The 17,274-nt window shown below is 42.5% G+C and overlaps 3 protein-coding genes across 5 annotated transcripts; 1 reads left to right on the top strand and 2 right to left on the bottom strand.

Moving 5' to 3' along the window:
* Positions 1-5,524: 5,524 nt before the first annotated feature.
* LOC120454529 (beta-catenin-like protein 1) lies at positions 5,525-7,547 on the top strand. Its single transcript, XM_039639900.1, has 4 exons — positions 5,525-5,626; positions 5,684-7,117; positions 7,171-7,366; positions 7,428-7,547. The coding sequence occupies exons 1-4, from the start codon at positions 5,597-5,599 to the stop codon at positions 7,511-7,513; spliced, it is 1,746 nt and encodes a 581-aa protein (XP_039495834.1). The 5' UTR covers positions 5,525-5,596; the 3' UTR covers positions 7,514-7,547.
* On the bottom strand, positions 7,545-12,068 carry LOC120454531 (succinate--CoA ligase [ADP-forming] subunit beta, mitochondrial). 3 transcript variants are annotated; one of them, XM_039639901.2, is made up of 10 exons: positions 11,971-12,068; positions 11,834-11,908; positions 10,852-10,955; positions 9,945-10,097; positions 9,717-9,879; positions 9,387-9,654; positions 9,266-9,268; positions 8,743-9,167; positions 8,513-8,682; positions 7,545-7,906 (listed from the first exon to the last, which is right to left on the bottom strand). In XM_039639901.2, the coding sequence occupies exons 2-10, from the start codon at positions 11,900-11,902 to the stop codon at positions 7,747-7,749; spliced, it is 1,515 nt and encodes a 504-aa protein (XP_039495835.1). In that variant the 5' UTR covers positions 11,903-11,908; positions 11,971-12,068; the 3' UTR covers positions 7,545-7,746. The 3 variants fall into 3 exon arrangements, with proteins under 3 accessions (XP_039495835.1, XP_039495837.1, XP_039495836.1); XM_039639903.2 differs by lacking the exon at positions 9,266-9,268 and having other exon boundaries at positions 11,971-12,065; XM_039639902.2 differs by having other exon boundaries at positions 11,834-11,971.
* Positions 12,069-12,312: 244 nt separating this feature from the next.
* Positions 12,313-15,670, bottom strand: LOC120454527 (maternal effect protein oskar). Its single transcript, XM_039639897.2, has 4 exons — positions 15,056-15,670; positions 14,372-14,813; positions 13,500-14,264; positions 12,313-13,440 (listed from the first exon to the last, which is right to left on the bottom strand). Exons 1-4 carry the CDS (start codon positions 15,630-15,632, stop codon positions 13,338-13,340), a joined length of 1,887 nt encoding a protein of 628 aa, XP_039495831.1. The 5' UTR covers positions 15,633-15,670; the 3' UTR covers positions 12,313-13,337.
* Positions 15,671-17,274: the final 1,604 nt, after the last annotated feature.

Raw genomic sequence — 17,274 nt, 5'->3', positions numbered from 1 at the left:
TAAACAAAAGACAATATTAATTGTGTTATTTTAGTTATCGTGCAATTTTATTTATTTTTACAAAAGCAAACTTGAATTTTGTTCAACACATTTCGATTTGTAAATATTTATTTCGTAACTATAATGCCTAATATTTAATTAATTATATTTAAATAAATTCAAATGTCATTCAAAATGTGCAAAACAAACTAAGCCTACGAATTACCGAAGTGTTTTTATTGATATATATATTACTGAGCTTCCGCGGATCACATGTCGTATGCGTAATGTATGGAAATTAGCATTAGATGGAATCTCAAAGGTAAGCGAGTGACATTTGGGTGTTGCCCCATTGCTTATGCCCCACACGCCCCACGGAGCCTCTTTTAAGGTCCCATTACCAACCTGACGGCGTAGCATTGAGGCACGTTCGGCCACAAAAGTAAAGAAAAAAGGCATAAAATGGAGTAGTAGCCACACAAATATGCGAGCAGCCAAGTCAAGTTGCGATCAAGAAACCAAGAAACCAAGAAACCAAGAAACCAAACCATACCAAACTAAACCGAACCAGCCAGTCGGGCAGAATCATTATATTGACCACAAAGAAAGCCAGCCAAAGAAGAAAGAGCCAAAGAAAGAGCCGAAGTGGCGAAGAAATGAAGCCCACACGGTTGTAGGGGATATACAATACGAGTGTACGTATGTCGGTATGGATATATATAGTATACCTCACAGCTACGGGTACGTCTACAGAAAAAGCTAAAGATACAGATACATTTACGAAGACGGAGCCAGAGCCAGAGAATGCCATGCATACTGTGCCACTGACCCAATTTCCAGACTCGTTTCCACACAGAACCGCAGCGGATTTGAAATGTTAAGATACTAAGATACTTTGCTCTTTCACCGCAGCCCGTCTGGAGGTACACACCAATATATACCCATACATATATATACTATACATTGTGTGTGTGTGTGTGTGTGTGTGTATATGCGAAGTGGGGTCTCCAGTTCGCATCCGCATTTCTATGCCGCCGACTCCGAGTGCGACTTTGACTTTAGCTGCGAGGAGAGACCTCATCTTGTGGCGCGCCTGCTTCTGCTTCTTCTGCTTGATGTATCTGTAACTCGTTTCTGTATCTTGCGCCTTGTATCTGTGGCACTTAAATTTATGCAACATCATGGCTGCTGCTGCTGCTGTTGCTGTTGCTCTTCTGTTGCCTTTGCTGCGGCTTCGTTTTGTTCTAATCAAACTGTGCTACGTGTTGCGACGCGCCGCCTGTCATGGGTTAAGCTTTTGTTACTTTGTTATACAGGCACTGAGAAAAAATCCACTAGCTCTTATTTTAGCTATTTTATTGCAAGTATTTCTCTGCTTATCTACAGCTCACTACTTTTCAGATTTTTGCAAAAAAGTCACTAAACGAAGTAATTTTAAATGCATTAGAAACTTAAAAGACAAACATTTGTGTGGAATTTCAGATATCTGGTTTCTTCTCCATTTTTAATTGATCTTTATGTCAATTAAAAGTAATTTTCCACTCTCATCCCAAAGTTTTCGGCCACTTAATTGCATTCAGCTAACAATGTGGCTAAGCATGACCCAGATTAAGGTGTCGGCGTAGATAACACGAACGATGGGGGAATCCTAAGATTGAAGTGCCCAAGATTGCGATGCCTAAGCAGACATTTAGGTTGGCTTAAGCAGCATGGAAGTCTTTGATTGATGAGGATGGAGAGTGAAGAAGATGCCTCACAGAATGATTAGGACTAGTTATACTAGGGAAATTTCAAAATGATTGTGAACAAGTTTTAGGATAATCTGAAGGGAATGCTACACAGCTCATTGCTCGATTATCTGCCAATAAGATGGTCACGAAAACCATGTGGCAAATGATCAGCCAGATTCAACTCGACCTTTCCCAGAAAACGGCGATCAGCAATTGCAACTTCAGTCTGCAAGTTGCTTCGTTTTATTTTTGGCACATGCAGTAGCAAATGCAACAGAAAACTCTTTTTCTTGCCCCTCGAACTCTCCAGTTCCTTCGCTGAATCACTGCTCCTCTTGACAGACAATCAGGCTAGCTGGTGCTTATATACTCTTCGAAAGGGTGTACAGACTATTGGAAGTTTTTCGCAATAATATCTTTAATAAATACTTTTTATATTTATTAAACTTTTGATATACTGCTCAAGCATGTGCTCTTCTTCACTAATCAAAATTAAATACAAATATATATATTTTAGTTAAAAGGAGTTTTGGATATAGTAATTTAGATTGTTTTTGCAGTATACTTATATTAGATTATGCTAATTTTTTTTTTTTGGCTTTTGCAATAGGCAAAGGTTAAGTAAACAGGCTTGCTTGGCTTTTGAGCAAAGTATCAAATCGGGCGTCGGTCGTTTAGACCATCGTGTCGAGTCGCCGTCGCATATTCATATTGTCCAGTAGTTGCAAGTAGCTAGTTGCTGTTGCTGTAGTTGCTGTTGTTGCTGCTGCTGTTGTTGTTGCTGCTGCTGTTGTTGCTTTTGCTGCTGCCTTGTTGTTTTGTGCTGTGGCGCAGTTAAAGACACAATGACCTTGGGTGAAAGTTGCTCTCCATTTCTATTTTTATGTGTGTGTGTGAGTGTGTATTGTTGTTTGTTTGTTATTTTTTGTGTTTCGTGGCCCATTCGATGGGGTTGTTGCTGTTGCTGTTGCTGTTTCTGTCGCCTCTGCCATGCCATTTTTTACACACATACATATTGTTATTTCTAACGATTTTGCCTTATTTGCTCTTGTCGCGCCCCGACTTCTTCCCTTTTTGTTTACGGCCATGATTTGTGTGTGCTTGGCTTTATTTGTTCGGATTGTGTTTTTCCCCCCTCCCCAACCCCCCCGTTGCTGCTATTAGTTTTGATTACTTTTGCTCTTGATTGAGACTTTGATTGATGCAAGGTGGACGGACGGGCGAGGGTGGTAGGTGGGGGGTGGGGCAGGAAGCAGCAGAGCTGCAAAGCAGAACGGAAATGGATCGCGTGCCGGAAGTGGAGGAGCTGAAGATCCATACATGGACTTTTTTGGCTTGAAATTTCGCAATTTTCATAATTTATGCACTCGCTCATTTTCGGCAATTAAAAAATGTAATTCATAACCGAAGTGCAACTTTTGATTTTGCAACAATCGCTGCTTTTATTCACGCCTCGCCGATCCGCTGACCAAGATTCTAACGAGAATAAATCATGTCTGTAATAACACTATAATCAATTATTAATATTTAAGTGTTGTTCTGGTTTTATTATTTTTTTTTTCTCCTTGCAGCTCTGCAGAAAACTTTAATTAGCAGCAAAAGCAAACAGTGCACAACGAAAATCTTATGAAATACGCAATTAAACTTGATTATTGTTACGATCCAAAAATGTAGAAGGCTACTGGTTCTGAAATTATTGTAACAAGATCAAAGGCAAGAATAAGCCGGATATAAAATCATAAGGGATATTTGATAGTTTTAAATATGCAGTGCAATGGCTTAAGTCAGTTTGGCAAACGAGGTGCCCAAAAAGCACTTTACAGAACTTAGTGCATATTTCTAGTCACAGGGAAAGTCTTTAAGCTCGAAGAGAAATATTTCACCATTTATTCCGTTTCGTTGTCAAGTTCGTGTTGCATTTTAATGGCACACACGATGGATGGCCTAAAACTGGTTGAGAACGGTTCAAGCCAAAAAATCCAAAACAGACGCGACGCGACTGCAATTAATTTACAATGCACAACGGCAACAACTACAGCAACAACAACATGAGTAGACGGCGCGTGATCTATGCGATCAATGGTCAGTGGGGTTCCGAGTTGGGGTTGCTCGGGGGGCCATCGGGAGGGGGGCTCCATTTCAACCGACTGGCCAACGACAAGTGACCCCATTTTTATTGGAACCTCTAAACGTGCGTTGTTGCTGCCGCTGCCGCTTGTTCTACTTTGAAATTTCACTTTTCAAATCCCAGCTCGTGTGTGAGTAGATGCGGGCAAGCAGGCAAAAAACAAAAAAAAAAATAATTAATAAGAAAAACATAAAAAACGTGCGAGCATGCGTGAGTTCAAAGTAATTTCTTGGCAAGTTCGCTGCCTAAGTCTTTTGAATGGAGTGCAGTGCCAGGCAGCATACGATGTACAATAATACCAAAATGATCAGCATCAGAGGAGGCCAGGCACAACACAATAATGCCGCACGAAATATGCTGGGTTATATTCCCCAAGAGACAGCCCCATCCACAGCAACCAATGCAGCCAGAGAGCAAGACCAAGGCAACAACATTGACGATTTAACCTCAAACTTCAAAGTGTCACTGTCATGGCCCTTTTTACTACTCCGCCGCGCCGTCGAGTTGCAGCAACAAAAACAGCAACCAAGCCATCCGTCGTCTTCGTGGTAGTCGCCATAACCTGTTGGCAATTCAGTTTATGACTTTTTTGCCCGGCACCGTGTGGCCAACACGCATCAACTTCAACCAGAGCAGAAGCAATTTTAATAAGTTTTGTATTAAATGTTTTCTACAACTGTAAAGAAAAATCATTTAATTAATTTTAGAAATATTTGCAATTATTTTATAAATAAATTTCCCATTTTAAAAGCTCTTTAAGAACGCAGCTTTCTCTAAGGTTTTGACCCACTGTTCGAGCTCACGTATTGCCACCAAAAGTGGGTCAGCATGAAACAAACCAGAAAAAAATATAAAAAAAGGCAGCAGCCACAGCAACAATACTAATACCAATACCAATACCAATACCATTGGCAACTGCAAAGGCAGCAACAACAACGCCAAATCACGCTGACGAACTGACTTAAAAAACAGACTGGCTCGAAGAAAGCACACACACCAGCGCACACTCACTCGCACAGACACACAGGCAAACACACACACACACATCCATGGAGCCAAACAACTTGTTGAATTGCCAGAGCTTAAAGCAGTTGTAAATTTATTTTTGGGGCTTGGCCTTTAGGAATTTATGTAAACTCGTCGTCATAGTCGCAGGCGCAGGGCTAAAACAGTTAAAAGCCCCTTTTTCGGGAGGCTGGGTGGGCATGGTCTGAGGCGCAAGAAATAGTTAATGGACGCAAGTAGGCACAACTATAAGTATTATTAACTATTACAAAAATAATAGGCTATAATTTAGGTTTATAAATTTAAATAAATAAAATAATAAAATAAAATAAACACTTTTAGAATTATTACTTGTGCAGCAGAAAATATATTTGTAACTATTGTAATTATATTATTTGTAATTGTCTTGTGACTCGAAATTTAAAAACATCTATGATCTAAATTTGATATTGCACAATCTACTCTCAGTATGTAATAATAATATAAGCCAAAGCTTAATTTTTCTAAATCGCAATTATGAATTAATTTATAGTTGAATATGAATATGCATATGCATATGAATATGAATATGCATGAAACAAAATGCAAATGACACCGTGTAAGGGTTAAAGGGCTGGTGTCTCCGCTAAGTCATGCTTATCACGGTTCTGCACCTATTTCGGCGCACTCACATTCACGTGTGGCTCACTTTCGATAGTATCGCTTGGGAATCGCCGTACGTGCCAGCACTAATTGTTTTTTAAGGCCCGCAAAAATGGACATCGGCGAACTGCTGGCGTTTAAGGTAAATATAGAAGTGATACCAATAATATTCACGCATCTGGACCATTGCAAACTGTAGCCGGAACAGACGCCAAAGCGTCCGCACGAGGACGAGGACGACGACTTTGATTTGGAGAGCTCGCACGGAAAACGGGGCGGTGGCGATGAGAAAATCAAACGCATGCGGCGCATCGCCGAAGCCAAGGAGTCGGCACACTATGGCAAGCAAAGTGGAGGCTCCACCGGTGCCAGCGGCGCCTCCGCCTTCGAATTCGATCCAGAACTGACGGAGGAGGAGCGCCTGAACATCCTGAAGTACGTGGAGAACGAGGAGGCCGATGGCGATGTGCTGGATGAGCAGAGTCTCAAGAAACTGATACTGGTGTTCGAGAAACGTAACTTGAAGAACCAAGAGATGCGCATCAAGTTCGCCGACAGTCCCGAGAAGTTCATGGACTCGGAGGTGGAGCTGCACACGGTAATCCAGGAGCTGAAGGGCGTGGCCACGGTGCCCGATCTGTATCCAATCCTCGTGGAACTGCACGGCTTGCACAGCTTGCTGGAACTGCTGGCACATCAGAACACAGACATAGCCGTGGCCGTTGTGGATCTACTGCAGGAAGTTACCGATGTTGATATTCTGGGCGAAAGTCAAGAGGGCGCCGAATCTTTGATAGAAGCCCTGAGAAAAGAGCAAATCTGTGCGCTGCTAGTCCAGAATCTGGAGCGACTGAACGAACAGGTTAAGGAGGAAGCCGATGGCGTGCATAATACCCTTGCCATTGTGGAGAACCTCACCGAAATCGATTCGGAGTTCGTTAAGGAAGCCGCTGAACAGGGGCTACTCGCCTGGCTGCTGAAACGCCTGCGCGGCAAGTCGCCCTTCGATCCCAACAAATTGTACTGCAGCGAGATACTTTCCATACTTATACAAACGGAGAATGAGAACCGACTACTGCTGGGCTCTCTGGATGGAGTGGATGTGCTGCTCCAACAGCTGGCTGTCTACAAAAGACACGATCCCGCCAGCAACGAGGAGCAGGAGTACATGCAAAACCTCTTCAATTGCCTTTGTTCCGCCTTGATGGCCCGCGAGAATCGCGATCGTTTCCTCAGCGGCGAGGGTCTGCAGCTGATGAACCTAATGCTGCGCGAGAAGAAAATGTCCAGAAATGGATCGCTCAAGGTTTTGGACCATGCCATGGCCGGCCAGGATGGCAGAGACAACTGCAACAAGTTTGTCGAGATCCTCGGCTTGCGCACCATTTTCCCACTCTTCATGAAGACGCCCAAGCGCAACAAGCAGCGTCTGATCTCCGCCGACGAGCACGAGGAGCATGTGACCTCCGTAATTGCGTCGATGCTGCGAAACTGCAAGGGCACACACCGTCAGCGAATGTTGGCCAAGTTCACCGAGAACGATCACGAGAAGGTGGATCGCCTGCTGGAGCTGCACCTCAAGTATTTGGCCAAGGTGGAGGCCATCGACAAGGAGATCGATCAGCAGGCTAAGGTACGAAATGAAGCATTATTTGTAATTAAAAACTAATCAATATCATAACACAGGATCCCAGCATTGACGAAGACGAGGAGGCGGAGAATAACTACATAAAACGACTGACTGGCGGTCTGTTCACGCTGCAGCGCATCGACTACATCCTGCTGGAGGTCAGCGCCACTGGCGATACCGTCAAGCAGCGTGTTCTGCAGATACTTAACTTGCGCGGCGCATCCATGAAGACCATTCGCAGCATCATGAGGGGTATAACACAAGTGTGAATGCACAGTAAAAATCAAATATTAAATGCCAAATTCATTCACAGAATACGCTGGCAACCTTGGCGATGGAGACACCGACTGGCGGGAACAGGAGCAGACCCACATACTATCTCTAGTCGATCGTTTCTAAGGCTCCACACACAATAAACAAAACATAACAATTACGAACATCTTTGAAAATGTAGTGGGAATAATTTGGTCAAAAATTTACATCTGAAATTTGAGAGTATACTTTTGAACAATGAAACTTGAGTGGCAAGTCTGGAATTTGAATTTAAACAATGGCTTCCTTCTCATTGATGGTTCAACTTTTAAACACATCCGGCTCGATTCTGCATTGTTTATTTCAAAACTTGTATCCCTCTATTTTTTCTTGTCAGACGATTCTTTCTTTGCGCAAATGTCTTTCTTCTCTTCCTTTTTCTTTTCCTCTTTCTTTGTGCAATCAGATTTCTTGTCATCTTTCTTTTCTGACTTCTTGCTGTCCGCCTTTTTCTGATCTTTCTTGCAATCGCCCTTACCCCTAAGGTGCAGTAATTAAAGTTAGTAAAAAAAAAAATTAATTACAAATAACTAAAAAAGGTACTGTTTAAAGCATAGTTTGAATAACGTAAAAGTCAGGTTCGGATTAAGATTGTTTGGTGTTTTAATTTAAAGCAAACTAAATAGCATAATACACAAGATGATGGATCTGCTTTGGAAGCAGACTCGCATTTCAATAAATAAAATTAAAATGAACTTTTTGCAAAAATCACAATTAAAACGTATTTTCATTTCCATTTTCTATTATTCACGTGCAATTATTGTTGACTAAGATACAATATAGAAATTGTTTAGGTGCAAAGAGAACACTCAACTTGCTCGATTATTCGAATTATCTATGACATATCCTTAGGACTTTAAACTGCTTTAAACTTAACATTTTTGCAAAATTAATTCATCAATTGTTCGACCGATCGTTACGAATACATAATGCTCTAACTACGAACCGATGGCATAGTTTCATTGAGTAGTTTACGTGTGGCTAGAGTAAATGTTAGGTTTTGGTTCTACTTTGTTGTCGACTTTCATTTGTGTCTGCGTGTGCTTATGAGTGTTGACTTAGCCGGTAACTGAAGGAGCTATCTACTTTTGGGCATCGGGAATCTCGAAGTTCACATCCATCTTCATTTCGCGGGCTAGTTTGACGATTTGCGCCAAGTGCACGGCCAGATCAGCAGCCTTGTCCAGATCATCGCGGGCCAGAATCTTCAGTCCGGATGTGCGAATCAGTTCGCGAGCTTCCTTGACTTTAGTTCCCTGCAAGGCAAACAGTATTATAACTCATAGACTCCGATAAATGTATTTTTCTAAACTCACTTGAAGACGCACAACCACGGGCATGTTCAGATTCAGATCCTTGGTGGCGGAAATGATACCCTCGGCAATGACATCACATCGCATAATGCCACCGAAGATGTTGACCAGAATGCAAAGCACCTTCGGGTCGGAGGTGATAATCTTAAAGGCGGCCTTGACCGCCTCGGCAGTGGCACCACCACCGACATCCAGGAAATTGGCCGGTTCACCACCGTACAACTTAATGATATCCATGGTGGCCATGGCGAGACCGGCGCCGTTCACCATGCAGCCGATGGTGCCGTCCAGGGCAATGTAGTTCAGATTGTACTTGGCAGCCTCGACTTCCTTGGGATCCTCCTGGGTCCAATCGCGGAGCGCAAACAGCTCCTTCTGACGGAACTCGGCGTTGTCATCGAAACGCAGCTTGGCATCCAATGCGAAGACTACGGAAAAGCATTGTTTATAATCATTAAAGATGGTTTAAACATAGTTAAATGAATGAGCAGGGTTAATAAGCTTGACTTGGGTGAAATATACTTACAGCCTGAACAGAAAACATGAAATCCAGTGCAATGACATTCACAAATGAGTTAATTTGTTAGGATGAGACAGACATTAGAATTAGACCACAATACACCACGTAGGAGAATAACCAAACTTACAGCCGGACATGGCATCCTCGGCATAGGGGTTGATCTCAACCAGGAGGGCATCCTTCTTGACGAACAGGTCATACAGATTCAACAGCATCTGGACATGTGTGTCCTCGCCATCACCGCCCAGACCAACCTTCTTGATGATCTTTTCGGCCTGTTCACTGGTCAAACCAGTGCCAATATCGATGGGTTCGTACAGAATGGCATCGGGACTGCTGGCAGCCACCTCCTCGATATCAACACCACCCTCCTTGGAGGCGATCAGGACGGGACCCTAGAAAATCAATCGTCTTTAATAGCTTCACATATGAATATGTGCATAGTTATTGGACTCACGTTAAAGGCACGCTCCATCATCACGGCGAAGTAGAACTCACGACGGGGGAACTTCCGCTCGGCCACCATCACCTTCTTGCAGATACGACCAGCTGCTCCTGTTTGCTTGGTGACCAGAAGCTGGTCGATCATCTTGCTGGAAAGTTCCTCGGCGGTCTGGGGGCTGCAGAATAAGATTGGTTGTTATTTATGTTTTACTATAGATATTAGAAATATATCACAACTTACTCGTAGACCACACGCACACCTCCCTTCAGGCCATTCTTGAAGGTTCCCTTGCCTCGACCTCCGGCCAAAACTTGAGCCTTCAGCACCAGGTTATCGGTCTTCAGCTTGGTGGCAATATCGTTGGCCTCCTTGCCGTTCTTGGCAACAGCGAAACTGCAAAAGTAATGAATCACTTAGTAGGGTAAATTATTTCGGGGGTTCTCTTTACGATGCCCCTGACTAATTATTGATAGGAACATTTCACGTAAATTCTGTTATCAGTAGACCCACAAAGCTTACAAATTGAGACAAGGTTATTCGGTCATTCGAGAGATGACAAGCCCACTTTTAAAAAATAAAACAGTCGTATGATTTTACTTGAATAATCGCAAATGTTACTCGTATCTATTGGCTCAATCAATAAAAATTAAAAAAACAAAATTAAAATCAAATTCATTAGGTTTATAGCACCTTTTCCATACATTTTGTTATACGTTCACTAACAGTTGTTAAATTTACAGGTATATTTACCATTAAAATATATGCTTTTAAACCGAAACTAAACATCTAGCTTTTGTAATTATGATAAGACGTAAACCAATGCCGACAATCTCTCCACATCCATATTATAAAAAACCCACGTCACTGACCCCTGTCACTTTACGCCGTTCAAAGTGTGGTATAGTATTAAACTTGTTATCACCCTTATCATCGGCGGCTGCGTTTCTCTGGTTTGTTTACCCGTAGTCCAGTTGAGTAGCCAATGCAAATTATTAAGTTCAGACAAAGTCCAATACGAACACACTAACCAAAGAAACAGTCGACGCAACCACAACGCGGCACTTTCATTGAACTTTGGACCGCGACTTTGACGCAAATTGTGGCTTGTTTGCCCGCGATTTTGATAATTTCGATTGGGTTTACTCACCGGGGTGTTGGGATCTTGGCCTCATTCAGGAGACTGTAAGAAACGTGTTCCTGGACATTGAGGTTCCTCAGCTGCTGGACGGCGATGGGAGCCAGGCCAAGAATCTGAAAATATCGAAGTTTTGGAATGTTAGTATGAGGAAATTATATACTTATTAAGGATGAGAAGTTGCATTTGTAAAATGGGTATTAATCTTTCATTTGCTACGATTTTCATAAATTTATATAATTTTAAAAAATGAATTCAAAATATATTTAAAAATACAAATAAATACGATTTTAGAACTGATTACTCTATCTTATAATCCTAAAAATGAAACCTTAATTCCAGTCACGAGGTCATTGCCAAGCAAAAATTAAACATAAAGAAAACTGGTTCGCGGTGATTCATCCGAAAACAAAACATAAACAAAAAAAGAGGAAAAGAGACGAAATCTGGGTTAAGAGCAAGTTCGTCCGGCTAACGGCGTTTCCCGGCAATAACCAAAACTAATTCACAGATTAAGAATTTAATTAGAGGGCCTGGCGACAGGCGACAGGCAACAGCAGCAACAACAACCACAAACGATAAGCAACAGTTGTCAGCCGCTCATTGATAAAAAAATAAACTAAATTAAGTAGGGGAATTCAAGGTCCCCTCACACACACACACACATGCGTACGAAAAGCGCAGAGTTGCGTCACACTGATACAATCAAAAAGTCAGGTGTCTTTGCCGATCGTGACTCTCTTTTAATCTCACATTCTCACCGTTTCTCTGGCGAATTATTTAGTTAACAATTTACTGTGAACTTAAATTAGCGCGATAGTTGAACACTTTTTTTTTACCGATAAACGATCGTGCATATCGCATGTGTGAGTAAGAGAGAGAGAGTGAAAAAGGAAGAGCGTAGGGGTTCACCTCTCTCTTTTCGCCTTATTATGTAAAGCAACGGATTTTTGCATTTTTACACACAGATATGACCACTAATTGGCGAACTCACCTTTTTCACGGCCGCTGGCCTAACGGTTTCGATTAGGGGGCCGCCAGTTCGTGCCAAGAATGAAGCCATTTTGTTCTGAAATCGATTGGAAACGTAAGTTTAGTGATTTCAAAGCGAATTTTGACGTTACTGCTTACATTTCAAGATTTTTTTGCCGTCGCCTGCTGATGGAGGTGGTAGAGCTTCGATAGCATGGACTTTTTTATGCTTTTACAATCGAAAAGGCCGCAAAACTATCGCAAACTTAACTGCAGGTGGGAAACTGTGATGGATTAGCAATGATTCAAACCAATTTGGCGGGAACTTTGAAATTGCACGGGAATTAAATTGGCTTTCATCTAACGTTGTTTCATAATATGCTGTGTTTTATAATCCTTTATGTTTTTTAAAAATTTGTATTTTAGACAATTATTTATTTATTGCGAAACTTCTTCCATTAGTTCCCAATATCTTGTAATTTGTGTTAAAACAAAAAATCGTGGTTTTCCCTTTGATTTATTATTTTTTCATTTTTTTTTTGGATTTTACATTGCAGCTTGTTATAGGACAAAAAAAACGTGATCACCATCAATACATACAATTAACATACATTCAAGACAATAAATAAGTTTATAAATAGTAGATAGCTATCTAGAAGACTTTAAAGTAGAGCTGTAAATTACATCAGAATTCTACACTGTGCTACAAACAAGCGCTTAGTGCGCACTTCCGGTGGCGTGTCTGCAGCAGAGTGTAAGCATTTTATAAACTTTTTTGCAAACGGAAACAGGAAGACGAAAATCGCGCAAATGCTTCACTTGAATTTGCTTGAGCACATTAATAATAAATCAGCCGCGGCGTTGATTCTGTGCAAGCGAATTTTCCAAGTAAAGCAAGTGCATTTTCATTACGGCCAAAATGCAGCATGGCTCATATGTATACGGACCACGCCCACTCCGCCCTCAAACTCAAGTAGGAAGTGGCAGGTTGCGATACAGGAGCATGACGCATTTTGGCCCACAAAAAGTATATAGAACAAAAAACAGCTTATAAGCATTGCAATGATTTGCATTTAAATTCCATTTCGCATTGTAATCTGATTTGGTGAAAGCAGATCTCAAGGCAAAATGGTTTTGGGAAAAGCGGAAAAGTTTTAGGAAAAGTTTTAAGCTGCTTGCACTTATTTTGCATTGATTATTTTACACAGATTTTGGGATAGCAGCAAAAAGTGTGCAGAAAATCAATGGCATTGGCAAAATAAATCACAGGCAGCGAAAAATTAAAGGAGTTAAAAGCTAACAAAGAACACAAAACACACAGTAATATACAATAATGGACTAGGACAAGCGCACGAACATTTAAACGAAGACAGGGGACATACATATAAAACATATTAAAACTAAGCGAATTCCGTAAAAGCGTAAGCGATCCATCAGCGTAAATGGTAAAATCATCAAAGTTCCTAATCGTTGGTTCCGGAGCCAGCCCAGTCAAAATGTGTATATATCTTGATTAAGAACCCAACCTAATACTCCAGACTCGTTTCAATAACTTGCAGCACGCGCTGCCGACCGATTTTGTTCCAGAACAGATAGGGTTCCTTGGAACCGCTGACTTGGCGTGGTGAGCTGAGAAATGGTACAAATTGTAAATTGTTATGAGGTACTTATATGACATACAGTCCTACCTCTGAAAACAATCAAATCGCACAACACCCCGTTCGTTAATCAGGCAGGAGTGTATGTCGATGACTTTTAGGTGGCAGCACTCGCTTCGGATAAACTTGTTGAATCGGTGGATCTTATCACACAATACCTTATCGTGGCAATAGTTGGCCAGCGGTGCCAGATTTGTGAGGATCGGCACAAGTCGCATATTGTGCATCTCCTTGATCAGCAGCCGAAAATCGTGTTCGATCTGAACCAAAGGCTTGCCACGCATAATGTCCACCGATCCGATATTGACGATGATCTGCGTACCCTCCGGTAGTTGCACTCTTTTCAAACGATTTCGGGCACCATTGATCGTCAGTCCGGATACACAAAGTCCTGATTGAAGGACTCGCTCGTGCCGTCTAAATCGGCACTTTAGCTCCATTCGGGCGAGATATAGCATAAAATCATCGCCCATAAGCGGAAAGTCCAACAGATAGGCATCGTAATCGGAGTTAATCGTCAGCAGAGAATCGCTGTAGGTTCCACTGGTTAAAATCGTGGGCGTGGGCGTCATTTCGTGGCGTCTCTTCATTACGTTCATATCGTTGAATGGATGCACAAAGATGCCCAAGTGGCGGTTCTCAGTCGTCTGTTGGGTTTTCTGGTTTTGGGTTCTGCAGCTTGGCTGATGCCCAGGTGCATCCAAATGGATTCGTTCCTCCGGGGCATCGCTGTAGATGTTAACGGGTACTGGCATTTTGGGCGCATTTACGCTGGATTGCTGGTAGAAGTTGTTTCTAGAAATTTAGTAAAATAAAAAACACTCAGATTTAGTAAAGTTATTTTAGATTTAAATTTGGTATTATATCGCTATATCACACAAAAAAACTTATTTAGTACTTACAGATGCTTCCAATTATCCTGGTAGCACCAGTTCGACTCCGCTGCCTCATTGGCCATTTGGTGCAGCGAATCCGGTGGTCTGGTGGCGCTCTCCTTGGTCTGTTCATCATCCGTAAGCTTGGGCACGGTGTTCAGGTTGTCGTTCAGCTGGGACAGAGGCCTACGCTTGAAGGAATTCTTCCAGTAGCGTGGTGGTGCCCGGGGCATGTTCTCCACGGACTGAGCTCCGCTGCTGTAGTCGCTGGTGCCGTTGGCGGTGCCGGTGCGCTGCTTCTGGTTGAGAACCATGTCCAGGAGGTGACGGTTCTTCAGGTTCGCCTTCAGGTTGAAGATCCGCTTCCCGGACTCGCTGCACTCGGCGGTCACATTGGGAATGGTCAGCAGGAAGTCCGTCACGTTGTCGTGCAGTGGAAATGTATTGCCCGTCAGTTTTCGATATTCACCTGGAAGATTTCAATTGGAGAATTTATTAAAGGGTATACAGAAAACAGGGTTATTTCAAAATGCATTCCATAACACGTGTTTACTTAAGCATTAAATTGAAAATATTTTAAATTTGATAATTTCAGTATTCTTACTCATTTAGAGAATGTTCTAAAGTACTTTATGAAGTCGAAACTTCTAGAAAGATTTTTCCAAGAGAAAAGCTCTTAAAGAGTGCTTGAGAAAACATAAAACTACTCACTCTTGATGTTCGATATCGTGATTCCATTCTGGGCGTGGCTCAGCAATATGGCGCGCACCTCGGTATCTATATCGGGATAATCCTCGCGCACGCCTATATAGTTGCTCTCGATGATGGTCATATTGCTCCGGTGGCTCTCGCTTTTCCGCCTCCTGAAGCTATAGCTGCTGTTGTTGCTGTTGCTGTTGGTGTAGGTGATTTCCCTGGTGGAAATCTGAGTGGATGAGAAGAGTCTGGCTACGATTCGCAACTGCTGGCTGCTCTGCCGGCTGGTGGTGGTGAGGTCATGGGCCAATGGCACCTTCCACAACTCCGGCGATTCGGTTTTTCGCGCCGATTTGAAGATCCTCTGAAAGCGTTCACCGCAGGCGGCGAAATCGGCCTTTACGAAGATCTTGTAGAGGCGGCTGGTGGAGCTCTTGCGAAAGGAACCGGATGCCTGGAGTTTTTCGCGCAGCTGCTGGAAACACGTGGTCACCCGCTTTTTCACGGACTTAAGATAATAGGTTTTGGCGGAAGTATTGGTGCTGGTATAACTGATCGGTTTGCTGGGGAATTCACTTGTGACTGCGGCCATCGCTTGGTGGAAAGTGATCCGATCCAGTTCCTGGATGCCTCGCCATCTCTTTGCACTTCTCCATTCATCTGGATTTTGGAGACTTTTGGAGACTTACGGGGCTTTTCGTACTGGAAGGCGAAAGAGCAGGTGCAGCAGAAGTAACGGTGCTTGCAGTTAGCAGAGATAATGTTTCCAGATCAAAAGAACGGGCAAAAATACATTAGGGTGGTATAACCAAAAAGGTAGCAAAAATAAAAAAAAAAATAAACTCAAACAACTATTATTGGTGCTAAAGTTATAATAATCTTTAATTTTTTATCTTGCTTTTATTGGGAATATTATTCCCATTTAACCACCATTACGTTAGCATTCAAAGCGGGCAACGAAGCCAGTAAAAACAATTAAACTATATTACCACCTGCATAGCCGTTTGACGACCATTACACAAAGCAGTTTGCACTCCGTTCCAGCTGGACATTCGTTTTAATGGCCTTTCTCCTGGTCCAGATTAGAAAACAGCACGCCAGTGGGTCTGTGTCTGCACTGCATTGCTTGATAAGTAATTACGAAGTAGCATATAAATTCCACAATAACTCAAATGCTGCCGACGAGCGTTACCACGTGCGGTGCTCTGGTGGTCTGGTGGTCTGTCTGCTAATCGGCAAATGGAGCAATTCCCCAGGAGATGATTATCCATCCAGCAAGTGCACCTGAAACTCCGAGAAGGGTAATGGACGCACTTGCTCTGCGTCTGGGTCTGGGGGTTAGTCCAGCGATTGATGGATGACTCAGGGGCTTTCTTACATCTCGGGTTGATTCCGGCACCCCGGAAGAAGCTCAGACAATCGGAAGGAGGATTATGGCCTCTTAGCTTTGGCAACTTGATATAGTCAAGCGTCAGTAATTCCAACCAGCATATCTATAGTTCAGAGAAGTACTTCCCTATAGATGCTTGACTGTATACTTTCTCCCCCACCTCTGTCTTAATTGCAGAGGAAGCTGCGGAGACGTGACGAGCAATACAATATAGAAAAACTGGGCAAGAACATGTGGTCCAATTGATAAATCTCGCCCCCTCTTCCCCTTCTGTTTGCTGAATGTGTAAGCCCAATAATTTAGAGTGGGATGATGAATCAGCCAGATTTGTGTGCCATTCAGTTTTCCCTTTCGGGTGGTGTTACAAATATTTTGAATGCACTCACTCGCACAGCACATGGCCATTGTCCGGTAATAATAGTAATTTGCATTCCAGGCCTTCTCCTATTCTCCCTATTCCCACCTAAGAACTACAGTGGTCACTCGATTGTGTGGCAAATAAATATGTATCTATGTTGTTTTGTAAGCTTCCTTGTATTTTTGTAAGCGTGGTTGTAGGAAATAGCAAGTGAATAATACATTTTCCTACTCTCTGCTTTTTTTTTTTCGCTCATTTTCCCATGATTGAAGACCTTTTTGATTGACAACTTTTGCATTTGCGTGAGGTGGGAGTGCATTTGAAATCGCAAGAAGCAATTTACCGCCTAGATTTGTGAACGACACTTCTCATTGGGTTCGACTGCATTTCTGCATAAATTATAGCAGCCAACCGCGCAACTTGTTGTTATTCTAACTGCTGTTTTAGAATTTTGCACCAGCAACGAGGTTATGTCGTTGAGGGCGG

The sequence above is a fragment of the Drosophila santomea genome, chromosome 3R (genome assembly GCF_016746245.2).
Source record: "Drosophila santomea strain STO CAGO 1482 chromosome 3R, Prin_Dsan_1.1, whole genome shotgun sequence".
Taxonomy (NCBI): domain Eukaryota; kingdom Metazoa; phylum Arthropoda; class Insecta; order Diptera; family Drosophilidae; genus Drosophila; species Drosophila santomea.
The sequence above is the reverse complement of the archived record's forward strand: the minus strand, read 5'-3'. Positions and strand labels throughout refer to the sequence as shown.